The sequence below is a fragment of the Zingiber officinale genome, chromosome 3A (genome assembly GCF_018446385.1).
Source record: "Zingiber officinale cultivar Zhangliang chromosome 3A, Zo_v1.1, whole genome shotgun sequence".
Lineage (NCBI taxonomy): Eukaryota > Viridiplantae > Streptophyta > Magnoliopsida > Zingiberales > Zingiberaceae > Zingiber > Zingiber officinale.
The window spans coordinates 146,568,417-146,588,957 of record NC_055990.1 but is presented as its reverse complement, the minus strand read 5'-3'; the positions used below and the strand labels follow the sequence as shown (position 1 = coordinate 146,588,957).

Genomic DNA, 20,541 nt, shown 5'->3' with positions numbered 1-20,541 from the left:
TATATCCATGGATTTCATAACAGGTCTTCCAAGGACCATCAATGGATATGATGCGATATGGGTAATAGTAGACCGATTGACCAAGTCTGCTCACTTCCTAGCCATCAAGGTGTCCCACTCTATAGAGCAGTTGACCCAGCTATATGTTAAAGAGGTAGTCAGACTTCATGGAGTTCCTAAATCTATCATTTCGGATAGAGATGGGCGCTTCACTTCACACTTTTGGGAGTGTGTTCAGAATGCACTAGGCATCAAACTCAAGTTCAGCACAGCTTTTCATCCACAGACTGATGGACATACAGAGCGAGTGAATCAGATTTTAGAAGATATGCTCAGAGCTTGTGCACTGGATTTCAAAGGAAGTTGGTGCAAGTATTTGTGCTTAGCTGAATTCGCCTACAACAATAGCTATCAAGCCACCATCAAGATGGCACCTTATGAGGCACTATATGGCAGGAAATGCAGATCACCCATATGCTGGCAAGAAGCAGGAGAGAGAAAAGAAATGGAAGTAGAGCTGGGTATTCAGACAGAGCTGATAGACGAGACCACTCAGGCGATCCAGAAAATCAGACAAAGAATTGAGACTGCCCAGAGCAGACAGAAGAGTTATGCTGACACACGCCGTAGAGTCATTTTCAGCATAGTGAATTTGAGCCATTGTGACGAAATAATCCTTCTGCTGCTTGAAGTTCTGTCAGTAGTTCCGCTAATGAATAAATCCTCTTATTCATATTATAGTTCAGGCGGAACTGCTCAAAACTTCTAGGTAGCGTTTGGAGGATCATATCGATCTGGGTTTCTCCATCAATTTCTCCTCCAAGGATCTGTATCTCGTTCAGATAAGCCATCATCTTTAGGATATGATCCCTCACAGGAGTACCCTCTTGCATGGTGGCTGTCATTATCTTTCTCATGGCTTCTTGCCTAGAAGCCCTATCCTGATGACCAAAGAGTTCCTTGAGATTGTTTATAATATCATAGGCTATTGGTAAATCTTGATGCTGATGTTGCAATACATTTGACATTGAAGCCAAAATGTAGCACCGCGCCATCTCATCTGCTTTTACCCATTTCCTATGATATTCAATCTCCTCTTGGGTAGATTCACCAGTAGGTGCTTCAGGGCACGGCTCAGTCAGTACAAATTTATAGCTTTCAGCAGTAAGAACAATGTCCAGGTTCCTTTTCCAATCTATGTAATTAGGTCCAGTAAGTCTATTCTGTTGAAGTATGATGGATAGTAGGTTGAAAGTCATCCTAAGAATCACAAATAACTTTTGGTCAGAACTCTAAATTTAGAATAATATTAATTCCTCAAACAATACTATTTTAAATTAACCAACACCTCATAACACCGTGAATTTTGTATGCCACGTTAGTGTGGACGTATACAAATTCAACATTTGTAAAAGGAGGGTTTTATCCCATTAATTTTATTATCTTGTCAACCTAACTTTTTTACAAATAAAATTAATAGTTGGTGTCTTTTGGTTACACAAATAATAGCAGTGACTCCGATGGGGAGGATACTATTAGATGTGTCTAAGTGTATACCATTACTTGACACTAAGTCCATTAATAAGATTATGCCCCTTCCGTTGGGGAAGATCACACGCTCTTAATTAACTTCCTATAGTCATCGAAAAATGGAAGTCTGTTCTAGTGATCCACAAACAAGCTCATCCGTTATGGAGGAAGGCACTCAGAGCCAACGCGCAAGCTTGTTTGCATCACTTACAAACCAGTAATGGAGACCATGGGATTTATTTAAAAATCCCTCTCCCACTTAGTTATTTATAAATGAGGAATTTTAACTATGCTAGCCTACTAAACATGTAAACTAACATATACACACAGCACAATATAAAATCAATAAATAGAAAATCTAATTTTCAACTATTATGGCTTTTATCTCTAGTTGTCCTCCGTGTGTTGTCATCCCAAGCTGCTGCCATATTTGGCCACCGCCACCGGGTCTAGCTGTCGCATCCATCTTGCTCATAGTTCCGTTGCGCCTCTGGTCCTTAGAAGGTTCCACACTTTACAAGATTCGATCCACGACATAAATAGAATTTTACATTTTTGATCCTATATTCCATAAAAGGAATGTACATGTATCTAGATCAAAAATAAAATCCTAATAAAACTAAATACAGCTCCTGTTGTATTTTAATACAATCATGCACACACATATAAATGCCCTTGACATGTCCAAGGGTCCAATCACACACATAATAACTAAAAGCCATAATAGTTGGATCCTGCATCTACAAAGTTAGCACATCCTACTATTAACCTGCCTAAATTATGTATGACACACTACAAGAATAATAGTCTATTATGACACACATAAATGTCCTTATAATATATTTATGGTGACACTAACGTTTTAGTGACATCTCCAAAAAACGCCCTATATAGTGATGTCATCTTAGACCTTCCTCACATTCCTAACATTTTATAATGTCGTTATACAATATCAATGTTAACGTCAAAAGTGTCGCAATTTTAAAATATAATGACACTCTAAAATGTCAAGAAAAATCATATTTTAAAGACATTTATATTTGTCTTGTTATGATTATAATAGGGACAAAGTTAAATGTCACCAAAACTCATTTATTATGACATTTATAATTTTTATAAGGACAATAAAAAATATCAATAAAAATAATTTATAAAATCATTTTAAAATATCACATTAACTAATCTATAATGACATTAATAAATATCATTATAATAATTTATAAATATATTTAAAATGATCACTAATATTTATTTAGAATATATAATATGAATTCAATATTTATATATCATCACAATTCATCCACCATTTAGAATAGAAAAAAATTATAAAATATAATTTAAAATGCAAGTAGATCATCTAAATTCATCCTATAAATATTTGGGTCAAAGTTACAAATGCAAACTAATGATGAGTCTTTACATCCAAAACTAATTATACACTATACTCAAAATATTAAATTTTAGATGAGAATCATATAACCTCTGAATATGAGGTAGCACAACTAAGAAGGGCATTCATGTAGTTGACGTGAATACTAAGCTTTGTTGCAATCCTCAACAGCCTTTTCGTACTATCCGAGTTGCAGTAAAGAACAAGGTTTGCAGGGTCATACTTGAGTCCTTCCCATATGCTAAGCTTGCTTCCATAAATTTTCTTGAGTTAAAGAGTTCATTGCCTAATGCTCGTGCTCGAGATATAGCTCTTGTGTTGTTCAATAATGTATATATCTCCACATTTCTAGGATGAATCTACTTTGCTTATGGTGAAGACATTTTCAAACCTGAAAATTATTCATTACACATTTTCAATGAACATAAAAATATTGAAAACTACCTTAATATGCAATATAACACTTTAACATTACCTTCCTCGAGCCATGTCAACTTCGACATTAACAGCATACAAGTATGAATTTGCCAGCATACCAAAAAACTTAGTATTTGAGGATGGTGAATTTACACTATCAAGTTTAAATACATTGGATATGACCATATCAGCTTCTTCAAGTTGATGAAGTTAAAGTTACGCTTCACATTTTGAAGCCATTACCTGCAATTATGGGCATTATAAGAATACATTATTGTATTCTCTTATAATAACATTAACATGACATCCAAACTAATGAGATTAAGTGCTAGTATGAATTTACAAATGATGAAGCATTTGCTCCTTCAATGAAGGCAGCATCACTCTCCTTAAGGTCACTCTTCCAATCTACAACCTTTCGGGCTTCTGCACACATGGCCAAATGTCTTTCCACTGCTTGAAGCTCCCTAAATTCAACAGAATGTAAACTTAACCTAGCAAGAGATGTTTCCTAGCATTCTCAACTTAACCTAACCTATTGACCAAAATAAACAGTTTATTTAGAAGAATGCATATTTCAGTATAAGATTTACTCATCAACATCATTTATCACAATGAGTCAAAAGAAAGAATAATGAAATTTAAAAGATAAAACAAATTAAGCACAAAAAACAACAATTTCTTTTTCTTCTCAAGTTCTTGAGTTCATATAACATGATAAAAAACTTCACGTGTTATTATTTATTTCTGATCAATCACAATATTTGTTACAGTGTGATCTACTAATCATAGTAAACAAAACATACACTTGATTGTATGTCTAGAATTCAATTAATCATAAGTGCATCCGGAGCAACATTAATATATGGCAATAACAATGTTATTTTTTTGTTTTCTTATTGAGCAACACAAGGATGTATTTTAATTACTGCAATTAATGGCACTCCAAGGCTATCTACCAATATTGTGAGTTAAAATAGAAGAATGTAAGACAAATATATGGGTAGTAATTTATTTAAAGTTGTTCCATCACAATTCTACAAAAAGATCCCTTTTACAATTTAGAATTGTGATCAAGCAAAATGACTGTAGTAAGGACAAGGGATTGATGTTGCAACTTTGAATAACAAATATAAACAATGAAAAAATCATAAGACAACTCTACCGTAAAAAAAAGATGCAACCTTATCAATTAGAATAGAATTTGATAAAATTGAGATAGTTCTTCGATTATACCTATTAATTATGTAATAGAAGTATTCATAAATAAATTACATGTCATAATTAATAACAGTAGTGGGTGACTAGCTCCAAGGAAATGAATCATATGCAATTAAGCAATATCAATATCTCAGCATAACACTAGGACCAGTAGCAATCAATTTGCAAACTTGAATTAGAAAGAATGGAACATTTTTAAAGTGTAATAACCTTATAAGCAACGATGCCAACCTTTGGTGTGCATGCCTAAAAGCAGGATCCAAAACCAATGCCTCTTCACACTCCTTTATATAAAATTGAATTGATAGTTTAATATGGGAGATGTGCTTATTGGTGGTAAATCTACTGGTATTGCATGCAGACTGATTTATTTCATTCTCATTCTTCCATTCATGTCTTCTATAGCACAATTTAATTACTCAAACATTTCTAAAGCCAAGGAGATAGAAAAAACAAAATAAAATTGAGCATCATACCTTCTTCAAGGATTTCAGATCTTTGAAGAACACGTCTGAAGAAGAAAATTGATCCTTCAACTGTGCACCAGCATGAGCACAATGACAACAAGCATCAAGACCAACACAACTATGCCATGAGAGGAGAAATTAAAAAGGGGAGGGGAACATGTGCCAACTAACAAACAAGGAAAATAGTTAGAAAAAGAGAAGAATGCAGTGCTCGCAACATATCCTTCGGACATGCTCCAGCAAGAGCGCTACGAGACCGTGCCATGAGGGGAAGAATTGAAAAGCGGGGAGGGGTAATCGAGGATTAAGACACAAACCTGTGAGAAGATGAATGTCGGGAAAGGAAAGACCGATCAATTCGACTCGGTGCTGCGTGAGGAAAAGGGCAAGCTTCCTACTAGTATATGGAGATGGAAAAGGGCGAGAGTTTCAGAAGAAGATAGCAATGTCGCTACCTCGCTATAGGTCACTGCCCGGCATCGTCCCCCTCGTATGTGCCTATTTGTGAATGGGTTACCTAGTGAGGCATCGACCCCTTCGTGTGTAGCCATTCGCGAATATGCCGCTAGTGAACCAGCGGCCTGGCGAGGTTGCAGCCCTCTCGAGTGTGATCGCTTGTAAAATGGTTGCTCGTCGCCTGGCGAGGTTGTGCGCGGTGTTGCAGAAAAGGAAGAAATGAGAAATAGGGTTACCTTTGAGCCACTACTTGCTTGCTACAGAGAGGAAAAAAACCTGGATGCGCCGTGGAGAGGGAAGAAAAGAAGGGGTGGGAGATAGAAGAAACCTAGCAGCGATAAAGAAAAGGAATGAAGAAGAAATGGGAGAGGGAAGGAAATGATAGGGTCAAAGGAAAAGGTTTGATTAATATGTTTATAATGTGATGACATTTATAAAATATGTCACGGTAAAACGTCTAATATGATGATTTTTATAAAAAATTAATTAGATGCAAAGAGTGCCATTATACAATATTTATAATGACACTTTTTAATAAGTGTCATAAAGAAAATGTCATAATAGATGTTTTTTCTTGTAGTGACATGTGCATAATTAAACTAATACCAAATACACAGAGACAAAACCCTAGCTCTGATACCAATTGTTGGTTGCTACTCGGAAAACCTAGAGGTTCCACTGTACAAAAATTTGTACAAAGGTCTGAACCTTTTCCTAGCTACCATGTGTTCTTTTAAATTAAATTTTAGATCGCCTGCGGAACTTAACACGTTTGATCCAAAACTTAATCTATTCGTTCTTTTAGGTTTTGACTTGGGTCTCCTGCGAAACTTAACACGTTCGACCCAAATCACCTTAAGTTATTAATTCCATTAAATATTAATTTCCATAATTGGTTCCCAGTACTGACGTGGCGAGGCACATGGCCTTCTTGGATATGGGAGCAACCACCACCGACTAGACAAAACCTTTTATAGAAAGCTAATATTTAATTTCCTAAAATAACTTTAGGTTAACCGAAAAGAACAATCAAATCACAAGGATATATAAAACAAAAGAATACAACATCGAAAAACATATTCGAAATACTAGAACGTTAGCCTCTTGTATTTGGTATTATTTCCATAAATAACTAGTATGATGCGGAAAAGGAAAAACTACTAGTTATACCTTCTAGAAAGACCTCTTGATCTTCTATCGTATTCCTCTTCTAACCTCGGACGTTGTGTGGGCAACGTTCTTCCGAGATGAGAAACCACCAACCACCTTCTTCTCCTCCTAGCTAGGTTCGGCCACAAGAAGAGCTTCACCGAGGAAGAAAATCAAAACACTAACCAAGCTCCAGATGCGCTTCCTCTCCTTCTTCTTCTTCTTCTCAGTGTCATCCGCACTCCAAGGAAAAAGAGGGGTTCGGCCACCACAAGAGGAAGAGAGGAAAGGATGGCACGCCACCAAGGAACAAAGAGGAGAGAAATAATAGAGGTTGTATCTCTTGAAGGCACCCTCACCCTTCTTTTATATTCCTTGGCCAAATTAGAAATTTAATTACAATAAAATTTCCTTAATTTCATGACATGATTTAATTGAGAAAAATAAAATAAAATTTCCAATTAAATTCAAGTGGTCAACCACATCATGAAGAACAAATTGGACAAGTTTTAATCAAAATTAAAACTTCCTAATTTGTTTAAAATTTAAAATTAAAATTTCTCTTGAAAATCTCTTCATGGTTGATAAAAGAAATTTCCATAATTTTAATTTTACAACATGTGAATAATTTTAAAGAGAAAATAAAATATCTCCAATCTACAAATAAGGAAGAGATCTAATCTCTTTCTTTAATCTATTGTAGATCTTTTAAGAGAGATATTTTAATTTTAATTCTCTTTAATAAACATAATAAAAATTAAAATTAAAATTCTTTTTAATTTTATTATGGTCGGCCCCCTCTAGCTTGGGTTCAAGCTAGGGCCGGCCACCCATAAACCAAGCTTAGGCCGGCCCTAGCTTGATTCCCAAGCTAGCTTGGCCGGCCCCCTTTAGGTGGGTATAGAAGGTGGGTATAGGTGGGTATAGTACTCTATAAATAAGAGGCTACGATAGGGACCGAGAGGAGGAATTGGTTTTGGTCTCCCGATAAAATTATGCATCTCGTGTTCGCCCCAAAATTTTATCAATAATAATTCATTCCACTAGAGAACTATTATTGAACTACCGCACCAATCCCAAATTACATTTTTGGGCTCCTTCTTATTATGAGTGTGTTAGTCTCCCTGTGTTTAAGATATCGAATATCCACTAATTAAGTGAGTTACTGACAACTCATTTAATTAATATCTTAGTCCAAGTGTAGTACCACTCAACCTTATCGTCATATCGGACTAAGTCCACCTGCAGGGTTTAACATGACAATCCTTATGAGCTTCTCTTGAGGACATTATCAACCTAATATCTCTAGGACACAGTTTCCTTCTATAATCAACAACACACACTATAAGTGATAACATTTCCCAACTTATCAGGCTTATTGATTCATCGAACTAAATCTCACCCATTGATAAATTAAAGAAATAAATATCAAATATATGTGCTTGTTATTATATTAGGATTAAGAGCACACACTTCCATAATAACCGAGGTCTTTGTTTCTTTATAAAGTCAGTATAAAAGAAACGACCTCAAATGGTCCTACCCAATACACTCTAAGTGTACTAGTGTAATTATATAGTCAAGATAAACTAATTCCTAATTACACTACGACCTTCCAATGGTTTGTTCCTTTCCATTTTTGTCGTAAGCTACTGTTTATAATTTATAAGGTACTGATAACATCATCTTCTATATGTGACACCACATACTATGTTATCTACAATATAAATTAATTGAGCAACTACAAACAAATGTAGATAAATTGACCAAATGTGATTCTTTATACATAATGAATGTTTACAAAGCTTAGGCTTTCAGTATACACTCCAACAGTCACATATAGAAGATGATGTTATCAGTACCTTATAAATTATAAACAGTAGCTCACGACCAAAATGGAAAGGAACAAACCATTGGAAGGTCGTAGTGTAATTAGGAATTAGTTTATCTTGACTATATAATTACACTAGTACACTTAGAGTGTATTGAGTAGGACCATTTGAGGTTGTTTCTTTTATACTGACTTTATAAAGGAACAAATACCTCAGTTATTATGGAAGTGTGTGCTCTTAATCCTAATATAATAACAAGCACATATATTTGATATTTATTTCTTTAATTTATCAATGGGTGAGATTTAGTTCGATGAATCAATAAGCCTGATAAGTTGGGAAATGATATCACTTATAGTGTGTGTTGTTGATTATAGAAGGAAACTGTGTCCTAGAGATACTAGGTTGATAATGTCCCTAAGAGGAGCTCATAAGGATTGTCATGTTAAACCCTGCAGGTGGATAGTCCGACATGATAAGGTTGAGTGGTACTACTTGGACTAAGATATTAATTAAATGAGTTGTTAGTAACTCACTTAATTAGTGGGCATTCGATATCTTAAACACAGAACCTACTCATAATAAGAAGGAGCCCAAAATGTAATTTGGGATTGAGTTCAATAATAGTTCTCTAATGGAATGATTATTATTGATAAAATTATCGGGGCGAACACGGATGCTTAATTTTATCGGGAGACCAAAACCAATTCCTCCTCTCGGTCCCTATCGTAGCCTCTTATTTATAGAGTACTATACCCACCTATACTCACCTTCTATACCCACCTAAAGGGGGCCGGCCAAGCTAGCTTGGGAATCAAGCTAGGGCCGGCCTAAGCTTGAACCCAAGCTAGAGAGGGCCGGCCATAATTAAATTAAAAAGAATTTTAATTTTAATTTTTATTATGTGGAAGATATAATTTATTAAAGAGAATTAAAATTAAAATATCTCTCTTAAAAGGATCTACAAAAGATTAAAGAAAGAGATTAGATCTCTTTCCTTATTTGTAGATTGGAAAGATATTTTATTTTCTCTTTAAAAATTATTCACATGTTGAAAAATTAAAATTATAGAAATTTCTTTTATCAACCATGAATGGATTTTGAAGGAAATTTTATTTTTAAAATTTCCGGAAACAAATTAGGAATTTTAATTGGTTGAATAATTTGCCTCTCTATGATGTGGCCGGCCATTAAGAGTTTAATTGGGAAATTGTATTTTATTTTTCTCAATTAAATCATGTCAAGGAAATTAAGGAAATTTTATTGTAATTAAATTTCCTAATTTACCAAGGCTAAGGAATATAAAAGAAGGGGTGGGGTGCCTTCATTGTGTACAACCTCTATTATTTTTCCTCCCTCTCTTATTCCTTGGTGTGGTCGGCCAACATCCTCTCCCTCTCTTCCTCTTTGTGGTGGCCGAAACATCCCTCTTGCTTGGAGCTCTTGTGGTGGCCGGATACTACTTGGAGAAGAAGAAAAAGAAGGAGAGAAAGCTTGCATCCCTTGGAGCTTGGTTGGTGTTTTTCTTCTTCCTTGGTGAAGCTGTCTTGTGTTGGCCGAACCTAGCTAGGAGGAGAAGAAGGTTCATTGGTGGTTTCTCATCTCGGAAGATCGTTGCCCACACAACGTCCGAGGTTAGAAGAGGAATACGGTAGAAGATCAAGAGGTCTTTCTAAAAGGTATAACTAGTAATTTTTCTTTCCGCATCATACTAGTTATTTTTGGAAATAATACCAAATACAAGAGGCTTACGATTCTAGTATTTCGAATATGTTTTTCGATGTTGTGTTCTTTTGATTTATTTTTTCTTGTGATTTGATTGTTCTTTTCGGTTAACCTAAAGTTATTTTAGGAAATTAAATATTAGCTTTCCATAAAAGGTTTTGTCTAGTCGGTGGTGGTTGCTCTCATATCCAAGAAGGCCATGTGCCTCGCCACGTCAGTACTGGGAACCAATTATGGAAATTAATATTTAATGGAATTAATAACTTAAGGTGATTTGGATCGAACGTGTTAAGTTCCGCAGGAGATCCAAGTCTAAACCTAAAAGAACAAATAGATTAAGTTTTGGATCAAACGTGTTAAGTTCCGCAGGCGATCCAAAATTTAATTTAAAAGAACACATGGTAGCTAGGAAAAAGGTTCAGACCTTTGGACAAAATTTTTGTACAGTGGAACCTCTAGGTTTTCCGAATAGCAGCCAACACCGAGCCCGTCGGCTCCCTCCCATGCTGCCCTTCTCGCTAGTTGCGTCTTTTGCTCGACTCCTTGTGCTCCTAAGCTCCTGCACACTTATACACAATGTTAAAACACGACATGACCTAATTTAATTTGTTGATCACATCAAAACAACCTTGGGGTTCCAACAATCTCCCTTTTTTTATGAGAGCAACCCAAGTTAAGCTAGGGTAAATAGACATAAAAATGAAATAACTAATTTTGCAATAGAGTGTAAAAAGATAGAAAATTTTGGTCTACCTCCCCCTAGACTTATATTTTTCCTTCTCCACCTTTGATCACATAAAAAATTAGGGTTCAAAGAAAACTCTAAGGGTAATAATTTTGAAATTTTGAAAAATTATTTTGATTTTACTTAAAAATTTGCAATAATTTTCAGCAAAGTTTCTAAAAAAAATTCTAAGTTAAACAAAATTCTAAATTAGATAATTTACAAAAGAAATATTTTTGAAAAAAAAATTCTAACTTAAATCTTTGAGAATTTTCTATGTAAAAAATTTAAGCAACAATTTCAGAAGAAATTTTAACTTAGTCAATAATTTTCGAGAATTTTTCTAAGTAAAAATTTTACGCAAGAAAAATTTTTTCTAAGCAAAAAAAATATTTTTGAAAAATTTCCAAAAAAATGTTTGAAAAACTTTTTTTAAAAGAATTATTAAATGTCAATCTTAATGATTTATCAGAAAGTTAATTAAATATTTTATTTCAATATTTTGACTTCCAAGTAGTGGCGAGGCACTAGGCCTTCTTGGTTATTGGAACAACAACCACTTTCTTTGACAAAGCCTCATAAAGATATTTAATGTCTAATTTTCTCGCTGAAAGTTCTAAATCTAATTAATAGTTCAAGTTAAACAGGACTTTGGAACCCAATATAGGTTCCAATCTACTGGATTGACTAAAATTTTTTTAAGGGCATACCTTTTTGAGATATTCCTAATTTGTCCCTTATGGTATCTAAAATACCAATTTAGATTATTAAATTTTTTAACATTTGCATTAGATGAGCATGCACGATTTTTCAAGTTATTTACTTGTATTTTTAAATTATCATTTTCTAATTTTAATTTGTCTAACTCTTCTAAAGGGCAAAATTTAGCTAGTATTACTTTTAAATTTTTAATTTATTTTTCTAATTTACAACAATTCTTAGTTAACAGTTTAATAAACTTAAATAATTTATTGGGAGGAAGATGTCGTACCTGACTTACCTTGTCGATCTCGTTGTCCGTGTCTCCCCCTGAACTACTGCTATCTTCCGACGTAGCTCCCCCTTCATCGATGCTCTCGATGCTCATTTCGGAAGAGCTTGACTCGAAGTCGTCGTCTTGATGACTTGCCATTAGTGCAAGTCCGGAGAAGGCCTCGACTTTCTATTCGGATGACGTATCGTCCCACGTCGCCTTTAAGACCTTGTGTTTTTGCATAGGCTTCTTACCTTTGTCCTTGTCCTTATTCCTCAGCTTGGGGTAGTTGTCCTTGACGTGCCCTTCTTCGTTGCAGTGGTAGCAGCGGATCACCCTTTTCTTTCTACCCTGCGGATGGTTAGTATTTTTAGATTTACAAAGTTTCTTGAAATGTCTTACCATCATAGCCATTTCCTCGTCGTCGAGAGAGGACTCTGACTTAGGTTCGTCTCTTGATGCTTAGAAGGTGACGTTGTGCTTGGGCTCCTTCATACCTGCACATCTCAATTCATGCACTTCAAATATCGACAATAATTCTTCTAAAGTAATTTTTTTCTAAATCTTTAGAAATATAAAAAGCATCTACTAATGATGCCCATTTCGTATTTCTAGGAAAAGAATTTTGTGTGTACCTTAGCGAATCTCGGTTACTTACCTTTTCTCTGAGATTCGAAAGTTCGGTGATAAGCTCTTTAACTCTCGAGTACAGATGCGCAGTTGTTTCATCTTCTCCAAGTCGTAGGTTGGTGAGCTGGTTACGAAGTAGATCCTGTCTTGCGAGCTTGGCTTCGGACGCCCCTTTGTGCAGCTCAAGGAACTTCTCCCAAAGTTCCTTCGCGGAGTCGTAGTTGCCGATTCAGTTGACTTCTTGTAGCAGAAGAACACTCAGCAGATGGTACTCTGCTTTGCCATTTGCCACGTAGTCGGCCTGCTCCTTTTTCGTTCATTGATATTTTTATTTGCCCTGCGGTGCTACAAAGTCAAATTCCATTATAAGAAGTAATTCAAAGTCAGTTTTGAAAAATACCTGCATTTTCCTTTTCCAGGTAGTGAATTCTCCTTCGAATTTCGGCGGGTATATGCTCGGTCCGACCATCGTCTTTGCTTTCGATCGGCGATTAGTCCTCCTAAAGCATCCTGGGTCTGATACCACTTGTTGGACCGTAGCGGCAGGCTAGAAGAGGGGGGGGGGGGTTGAATAGTCCTGCAAAAATAAAACACAAACCCTTCTCAATCTTTCAAATAAACACTTGCATAAAAATAAACAGAAAATAAAAGAAGAGACAAAGGGTTTTTACTTGGTTACAACCGGAAAGGTTGTTAATCCAAGGAAAATGTCGCACTAGTATCTCCTTCAGGCGGAGAAGCCTCTTATAGCAGTAAAAATGCAAAACACAGAAGCTAAACTAACAAGGAAGCGCACAAGTGTTTGAATACAGAATTCTTGAGTTCATCTGAAGCTTCTGGACCAAGACTGTATTTATAGACTTGGTCGGGGCGCCTGGAAGGGTTCCAGGCGCCTGGGAGGGGATAAACTTTTATCCCCTTCGCAACGGATCGCGTTTGACGCGATCCTGGTCAAAAGTCAATCCCGGGCCCCCGGAATGGTTCCGGTCGTCCGAACCACTAAAGTCAACCAAGTTGACTTTTGACCCGGGCCCTCTGCTCCGGTGTTGCTCGTCTCGGTCCGGGTATTCCGTTCCAGTTCCGTTCGCTTGGGTGATTTCAGCCAATCGAAATAAGGCTCACATGAACCCAATTTCGGCTTTCTCAAGCAACCTTCCGTTCCGGCTTCTCGTCCCTCGAAAACGCTACGCGTCTCCTTCTCGTCCGCTCGCGTACTCTTCCACAGTGTCTCGTACCTCAGACGCACCGAGCCCGTCGGCTCCTTCCCGTGTCGTCTTTCTCGTTAGCTGCATCTTTTGCTCGACTCCCTGTGCTCCTAAGCTCCTGCACACTTACATAAAATTAAAACACGATAGGATCTAATTAATTTAACTTATTGATCACATTAAAATAAACTTAGAGTTCCAATAATTACTACAGATATAGTAACTATAAAATTATATGCGGCATGTGTATTTATTATAATTTTATAGTTATTATAATAAACCTAATCAATTCAAAACTAAATGGAAATTTTAGACGAGCATAATAGTATTAAACAGTTTGAGTTAATTAATAACTGTACACGATTGAATATTAAAATGGGACGTCTCTCTAATAAAGCAGGGGCGCCCCAATATTAATCAGTGGAGCATGGATGTACATTAGGTTGAAGGTTGAGTTGGCAACGACAACACTGGCCTTGGCGCCTAAAGTCGCGTCACAGGCCGTTTCCATCATCATACACCGGCCCCCACCCCTTCCACCGTACTCCACGCGTCACTGATCCATTCGCTGCCACACTATCATGGTGATAACCCTATCCCCTCTCCTGCCGGCACCCCGCTTCCCCACTACGTGTCGTCCTTCGCGGCAGCAAACGCTCCACCAACTCGTCCACCGAGACTGGAGCACAGAGATTCGTCCATCTCCGTTGAGCGCTTTAGCAGAACTCTAACGGTGGCAGACCGAGGTCAACACGGAGGCCCCTTTTTCTCATCAGTGGACCATCACAGCCATTACACTTCTAAAAGAGTGTCTTCCTCTCTTTCTTTAATTCGGTTACGTCTTCATCAATGGAGTTCATCTTCTGCAAGTTTCCATGAAGCTTCAGCTCCAACTTATGCATTATGTTTCACGAGTAATCGACTTTTCTTTCTGTCTGGATTATGCCTTGACTAATCGAGTTCTGGTTTTGCAAGTTTCCCTATGGAAGTTGTAGCCAACTCATCCTCTTCGACTTGTTAACCTTTTCTGCTATACATCTCCTTTTCTACTGTGCGGATCATGTCTTCTCTATTTTAGTTCAGGTTCTGCAACTTTCCATACATTTAATGCCACTCTCAAACTTCTCAGGATAAAAGAAGAAGAATGATGACATGAAGTGATCGAAGAATTACTGACTACGATCAAGATGTCAACTTTGCTGCTAACCTCTGGAGTTCTTGGCTTAAAAGAAGTTTCTCAGAGGAGGAGGAGAAGAAGGACGTGGCGCGCCCACTCCCTTCACGCCGAATCGAAGCCCGAAAAGAGCGCGATTATTCCACGCGCGGCGAGTCTCGCCGCAGGGCAGGTGGCGGTTTCCTCCGAGCAGAAGGTCTACGACGTCGTCGTCAAGCAGGCCGCTTTGGTGAGGAAGCAACTGAGCTCGAATACCTCCATCGACCAGAAGCCGGAGACGGCATTTCCGGGATCGCCGAGCTTGCTGAAGGAGGCGTACGATCGCTGTGGCGAAGTTTGCGCAGAGTACGCCAAGACCTTTTACTTGGGTGAGCAATCCACGTTCATGAAACATTTCTTGCTTCTGTCTCACTGAATTTCCTCCTCAATTTCAGGAACACTGCTAATGACCCCCGAGAGGAGAAAGGCCATCTGGGCAATCTATGGTGAACAATCTCAACACTGATCGAATCCATTTGAGCTCTGTATCTGTGAATACATGCTGAATGATGAGCTTTCCTTGTTCAGTTTGGTGCAGAAGGACAGACGAGCTTGTGGACGGACCCAATGCATCGCAAATCACACCAACTGCTTTAGATCGATGGGGGTCGAGGCTGGACGATGTGTTTTCAGGCAGGCCATACGACATGTTCGACGCAGCTCTGTCTGATACTGTCTCAGAGTTCCCTGTCGATATCCAGGTGTGCATCCAAACTTTAACTGAATCAACCTACATATATATATACTTGCTGTTCACCTAATGGAAGCTTCGATCTTTGGGGGTTTCAGCCATTTCGCGACATGATTGAAGGAATGCGCATGGACCTGAGGAAATCCAGATACAAGAACTTCGATGAACTCTATCTGTACTGCTATTACGTGGCTGGAACTGTCGGGTTGATGAGTGTTCCTGTAATGGGCATCGCACCCGAGTCGAGGGCTAGCACCGAGAGCGTGTACAGCGCGGCTTTGGCCTTAGGAATTGCTAACCAACTTACCAATATACTTAGAGATGTCGGCGAAGAGTAAGTCGAGATTGGTTCAATCAGTTGCTCGATCGACTTGATCAATCGTGTGCTTATGTTTTGAGGTGGTGCCACTTTGTTGTGTTCAGTGCTAGTAGAGGGAGGATTTACCTGCCACAGGATGAGCTAGCTCGGGCTGGGCTGTCCGATGAGGACATTTTCGAAGGCAAGGTGACCGATCGGTGGCGGAGCTTCATGAAGAACCAAATCGAGAGGGCGAGGATGTTCTTCCGAGAGGCAGAGATCGGTGTAACCGAACTCAATCAAGCTAGTCGTTGGCCGGTAAGATTCATCGACAACTCAGCATAAGAGAAACTAATTAAACTCGCTACCATGCTTTAGCAATCTCGATTTGGATCGAGAAAACGATAGCTAATGTGCTAAACTAGTGCGTCTTGTAGGTTTGGGCTTCATTGAAGTTGTATAGGCAAATCCTCGATGAGATTGAAGCAAACGACTACGATAACTTCACGAAGCGAGCTTATGTTAGCAAGGCGAAAAAGCTCATGGCCTTGCCTATTGCATATGGAAAATCTCTAGTTAGGCCATCTTCTCTGCTGCAAACTAACATGTGAGAGAGCTGTCACGAAGAAGAGAAAAATGTATGTCCTCAGACTTTATTTAGATGATTCTACATTGTTTGTGAAAGAAATAAGTCAGCATCAAGTATGTTGTGTTTGTAATAATGACGTTAGTGATTTAGGTGTTAGAACGTGTGAATTTAAATATTTAAGGGACATTTTCAAAATTTCAAAGTTGTTTTTTCCCAAAAAGTAAATAACTATAAATTTTGGGAGGAGGAGCGAAATGAAAAAAAATCTTAAATATCTTGAGGATGTCGACATTCACCACTCGCACGTGAAATTTTCAAAACATCTTTTTTTTATAGACATTTTATCAAATGACGCACATGAAATTTGAAATTCACCATGAGTTTATATTCTATAAAAAAAAAATACTTCTTTCATAAAATATTAATTCTTCTTATTTAAAAAATAAATAAAAAAATTCCCGTGGGCTCCGGTCAGACTGTCGCAAATTCTTTTTAAACATAAGCATATTCCTTTCCTTAATTATAAGATTTTCTTTTTTAATTCTTTTCCCATAATACTTCCCCAAGAATGCCAAATTTACTAAGTAGCGAATGGGAATTTGATGAACTTAATATCTTTAGTAAACAAGTCCATAAGTTGGGAATTTCATGGCACATGGGTAGTTTCTATAGTATCTAACTAGATTTATTCTCGACTATATGATAATTTGATGAAATTATAATAGAAATTTATTATATAAAATAATAAATCATATTTCATTACAATGAAATTCGGAGAAGAGAAAATGCTGAATGGAAGAAAATACCTCTTATTATTGGAAGAGCGATCATAGAATTGGAAAACTCTCCATAATTCCACAAATGAAATCCTGTAGCCTCGAATGTTTTTCTTCTACGTGAAAAATGAATCTCACGTTCACCACTCCTCTTCCCCCGTGAACCACCCTTGGATGCACCCTTTATAATGAGAATTATCCCAAGGGTAAAAGGGACTTTTCCACAAAAGAAAATGAGCAACGTGGGCATACCCACGTTTCCATTTCTAATATCTCCCACTCGTCCAAGGTAAATCACTAAGATTGATTAGTCACAAAAACTAAATAAGTCACATAAAATATATAAGAGTTTAATCACAAAGACTATATCAGAACATCTAATTCATACTTAGAGAAAATGGTTCGTACGACAGCAAATACCCTGAGTGATAGTTGCTAAGAAAAATGTTATACCTTATATAGCCGCTCTCAAAACGATCAATGCTAACAAAGTTGTACTTAGCCGCTCTTCCAAATGAATTAGAGACGTACTCTTCATGGTACATAACCTCTTTCCTGATGGTACATATCCATTATCCAGAAAATATCCAATCTCCCGGTGGCACACAACTATTATTTTGGAAATATCCATATCTTACTATTTACCCAGATGAAATAATCTTCATTTATATCAATATAAACATCTTTAATCCTTTATCATAACTATGATATCAAAAGCATGTTCCATATTCAATATTCACAATTATTTCTTTACCTAACAGAAATAGACCGACCAGTGAATTGTAAGATAAAAAAGAATTTAGATATCTCCACAATAATATGATATTATCCACTTTAGGCCTAAGTCCTCATGGTTTTGCTCTTGAACTTTACCCAAAAGGCCTTATACCAATAGATATATCTTTTTCTTATAACTTCATGATTTTTCCAAGGGGTTTAATGTGAGACTATGTTTACAACATTTCAACCCCAACTATCTCCCCCTCAAGTATCGAGTCACTCTTAACCTACTCAAGACATCCCCTCGAGCATCGGGTCACTAACCTGCTCAGGGTCTCTCCTACTTCATTCAAGGTTTCACCCATATGATTCGATCTTGGATCATGGCTCTGACTCATGCTTCTTTCGATGGTTAGTCTGGTGAAAAACAATCTCGTTCTGATATCAATTGTAGAATCGAAAAGAATTTAGATATCTCTACAATGGTATGATATTATCCACTTAGACCTAAGCCCTTATGATTTTACTCTTGGATTTCATGAAGAACCAAATCGAGAGGCCGAGGATGTTCTTGTTGGTGCAACCTTAGGTCAAGGTTGACCTGGTTGACCAGACTCGAGTTGACTTGACTCGAGTTGTGTTTTGATGTTTGACGAGTTATGTTTGACAATGTTTGACGTGAACAGAAAAGTTGTATCTTGATGTTTTACAAGGATACAAGCTTGGGAGATTGTGGGTGCAACCCGTGGTCAAGGTTGACCTGGTTGACCCGAGGTGAGTTGACCTGACTCGGAAAAGTCCAAGCAGGGAGCTTGGCACAGGAAAAGTCCAAGCAGGGAGCTTGGCATGGGAAAAGTCCAAGCAGGGAGTTTGGCATGGTGAAAAGTCCAAGCAGGGAGTTTGGCATGGTGAAAAGTCCAAGCAGGGAGCTTGGCACGGGAAAAGTCCAAGTATGGAGACTTGGCACGGAGAAGTCAAAGTATGGAAGCTTGGCACATGGGAAGTCGGAGAGGGCTCGATAGCTCGTTCTCCGGACTGTGGTCAGAGAGGGCTCGGGAGCTCGTTCTCTGGACCGGATGGAAGTCGGAGAGGGCTCGGTAGCTCGTTCCCCGAACTGTGGTCAGAGAGGGCTCGGTAGCTCGTTCTCTGGACCGGATGTGGAAAGTCCTGGTGAGTGAAGCCAGGCAGACGGATAAGTCCTGGTGAGTGAAGCCAGGCAGTGGGAAAGTCCTGGTGAGTGAAGCCAGGCAGTGGGAAAGTCCTGGTGAGTGAAGCCAGACAGTTGTGAAACCCCTAGTGAGTGAAGCTAGGTGAAAGTCCTGGTGAGTGAAGCCAGGCAGTGGGAAAGTCCTGGTGAGTGAAGTCAGGCAGTGGGAAAGTCCTGGTGAGTGAAGCTAGGCAGTTGGAAAGTCCTGGTGAGTGAAGCCGGGCAAGGGAAAATCCAGATGGATCAAGGGTGATCGGACATCTAGTGTTGAGAAGGCCAAGTACGTCAAGGGAGTGACCGGATACTTGACACGAAGAGAAAAGTCCAAGTGGGTCAAAGGGATTGATCGGACACTTGGTGGGGAGTCTTAGCAGGTCAAGGGAGTGACCGGATGCTACGCATGATGTACCAAGAGGTCAAGGTTGACCGGATATTGGTTTGGACTTGGTTTGGGCAAAAACCAAGACCTGGATCGGTCTGGTGACCGATCCACTGATACTGTGATTTCCTGATCGGTCTGGAGACCGATCAGAAAGCGATCAGTGTGCCTCTGTGAGCTTACTGATCGGTCTGGGGACCGATCAGCAGGAAGCCTGATCGGTCCCCGGGACCAATCAGGGTACGCACAGAGAGTTGGACAACTCTCTGTGAAAGCATTCTGATCGGTCTGGGGACCGATCAGCATAGAGCCTGATCGGTCTCCATGACCGATCAGAAGAACCCTGGACCGATCAGGATGGAGCCTGATCGGTCCAGGACTAGTCGTTGTGACTCAACGGCTAGGTTATTTCGAACCGTGTTCGGCCTTTTTGCTTGCAGGTTCGCAGGTTGGCTCGGGATATCGAGGTTATAAAAGGAGATCGAGGGCTGCTATAATCTTCTTCTTCTCGAAGCTTCTTCTTGTTCCCGCCTCTTCTTCTTGCTGCTGCAAGTTCTTCTGCGAGCTTTGCTGAGCTCTTCGTTCCTGAAGCTTTTTGTGAGCTTCCACTCAGCTGGGACCAACTGATCAGTTGCTGTTGCTGTTGTGGTTGGATCCGAGAAGCTGCTGCTTCATCCAGTCGAAGAGAAGGCAAGTAAGCGAAGGTGTTTCATACATTTGTATTGTATTTTGCTTCTTGCTGCTTTCTACTCCTGTATTGCTTTTGCAAAACATTGTGGCGAGGTTTCTCCACCCAGAAGGAGTGATTATTAGCCGGGTTTCCGGGGTCTCATCCACCGACGGATTGATAGGCTTCGTCCACCTTACGGACACGCCGAGGAGTAGGAGTATATCTCCGAACCTCGTTACATCGACGCGTGTTGAGGTTTGATTTCTCCGCTTTCGTTTC

General features: G+C 38.6%; 1 protein-coding gene and 1 long non-coding RNA gene across 6 annotated transcripts; one reads left to right on the top strand and one right to left on the bottom strand.

The window, feature by feature from the left end:
• Positions 1–2,866: 2,866 nt before the first annotated feature.
• LOC122052697 lies at positions 2,867–5,864 on the bottom strand. 4 transcript variants are annotated; one of them, XR_006132085.1, is made up of 5 exons: positions 5,035–5,864; positions 4,769–4,842; positions 3,681–3,804; positions 3,396–3,580; positions 2,867–3,311 (listed from the first exon to the last, which is right to left on the bottom strand). It is a non-coding gene; the product is annotated as an uncharacterized LOC122052697 (long non-coding RNA). The 4 variants fall into 4 exon arrangements; XR_006132084.1 differs by having other exon boundaries at positions 3,681–4,842; positions 5,035–5,094; positions 5,343–5,864; XR_006132082.1 differs by having other exon boundaries at positions 3,681–4,842.
• An 8,515-nt stretch (positions 5,865–14,379) lies between these two features.
• Positions 14,380–16,623, top strand: LOC122052696 (phytoene synthase 2, chloroplastic-like). 2 transcript variants are annotated; one of them, XM_042614365.1, is made up of 7 exons: positions 14,380–14,633; positions 14,849–15,261; positions 15,328–15,378; positions 15,461–15,633; positions 15,722–15,957; positions 16,047–16,239; positions 16,359–16,623. In XM_042614365.1, exons 2-7 carry the CDS (start codon positions 14,907–14,909, stop codon positions 16,530–16,532), a joined length of 1,182 nt encoding a protein of 393 aa, XP_042470299.1. In that variant the 5' UTR covers positions 14,380–14,633; positions 14,849–14,906; the 3' UTR covers positions 16,533–16,623. The 2 variants fall into 2 exon arrangements, with proteins under 2 accessions (XP_042470299.1, XP_042470300.1); XM_042614366.1 differs by having other exon boundaries at positions 14,380–14,770.
• The last annotated feature ends 3,918 nt before the right edge of the window (positions 16,624–20,541 follow it).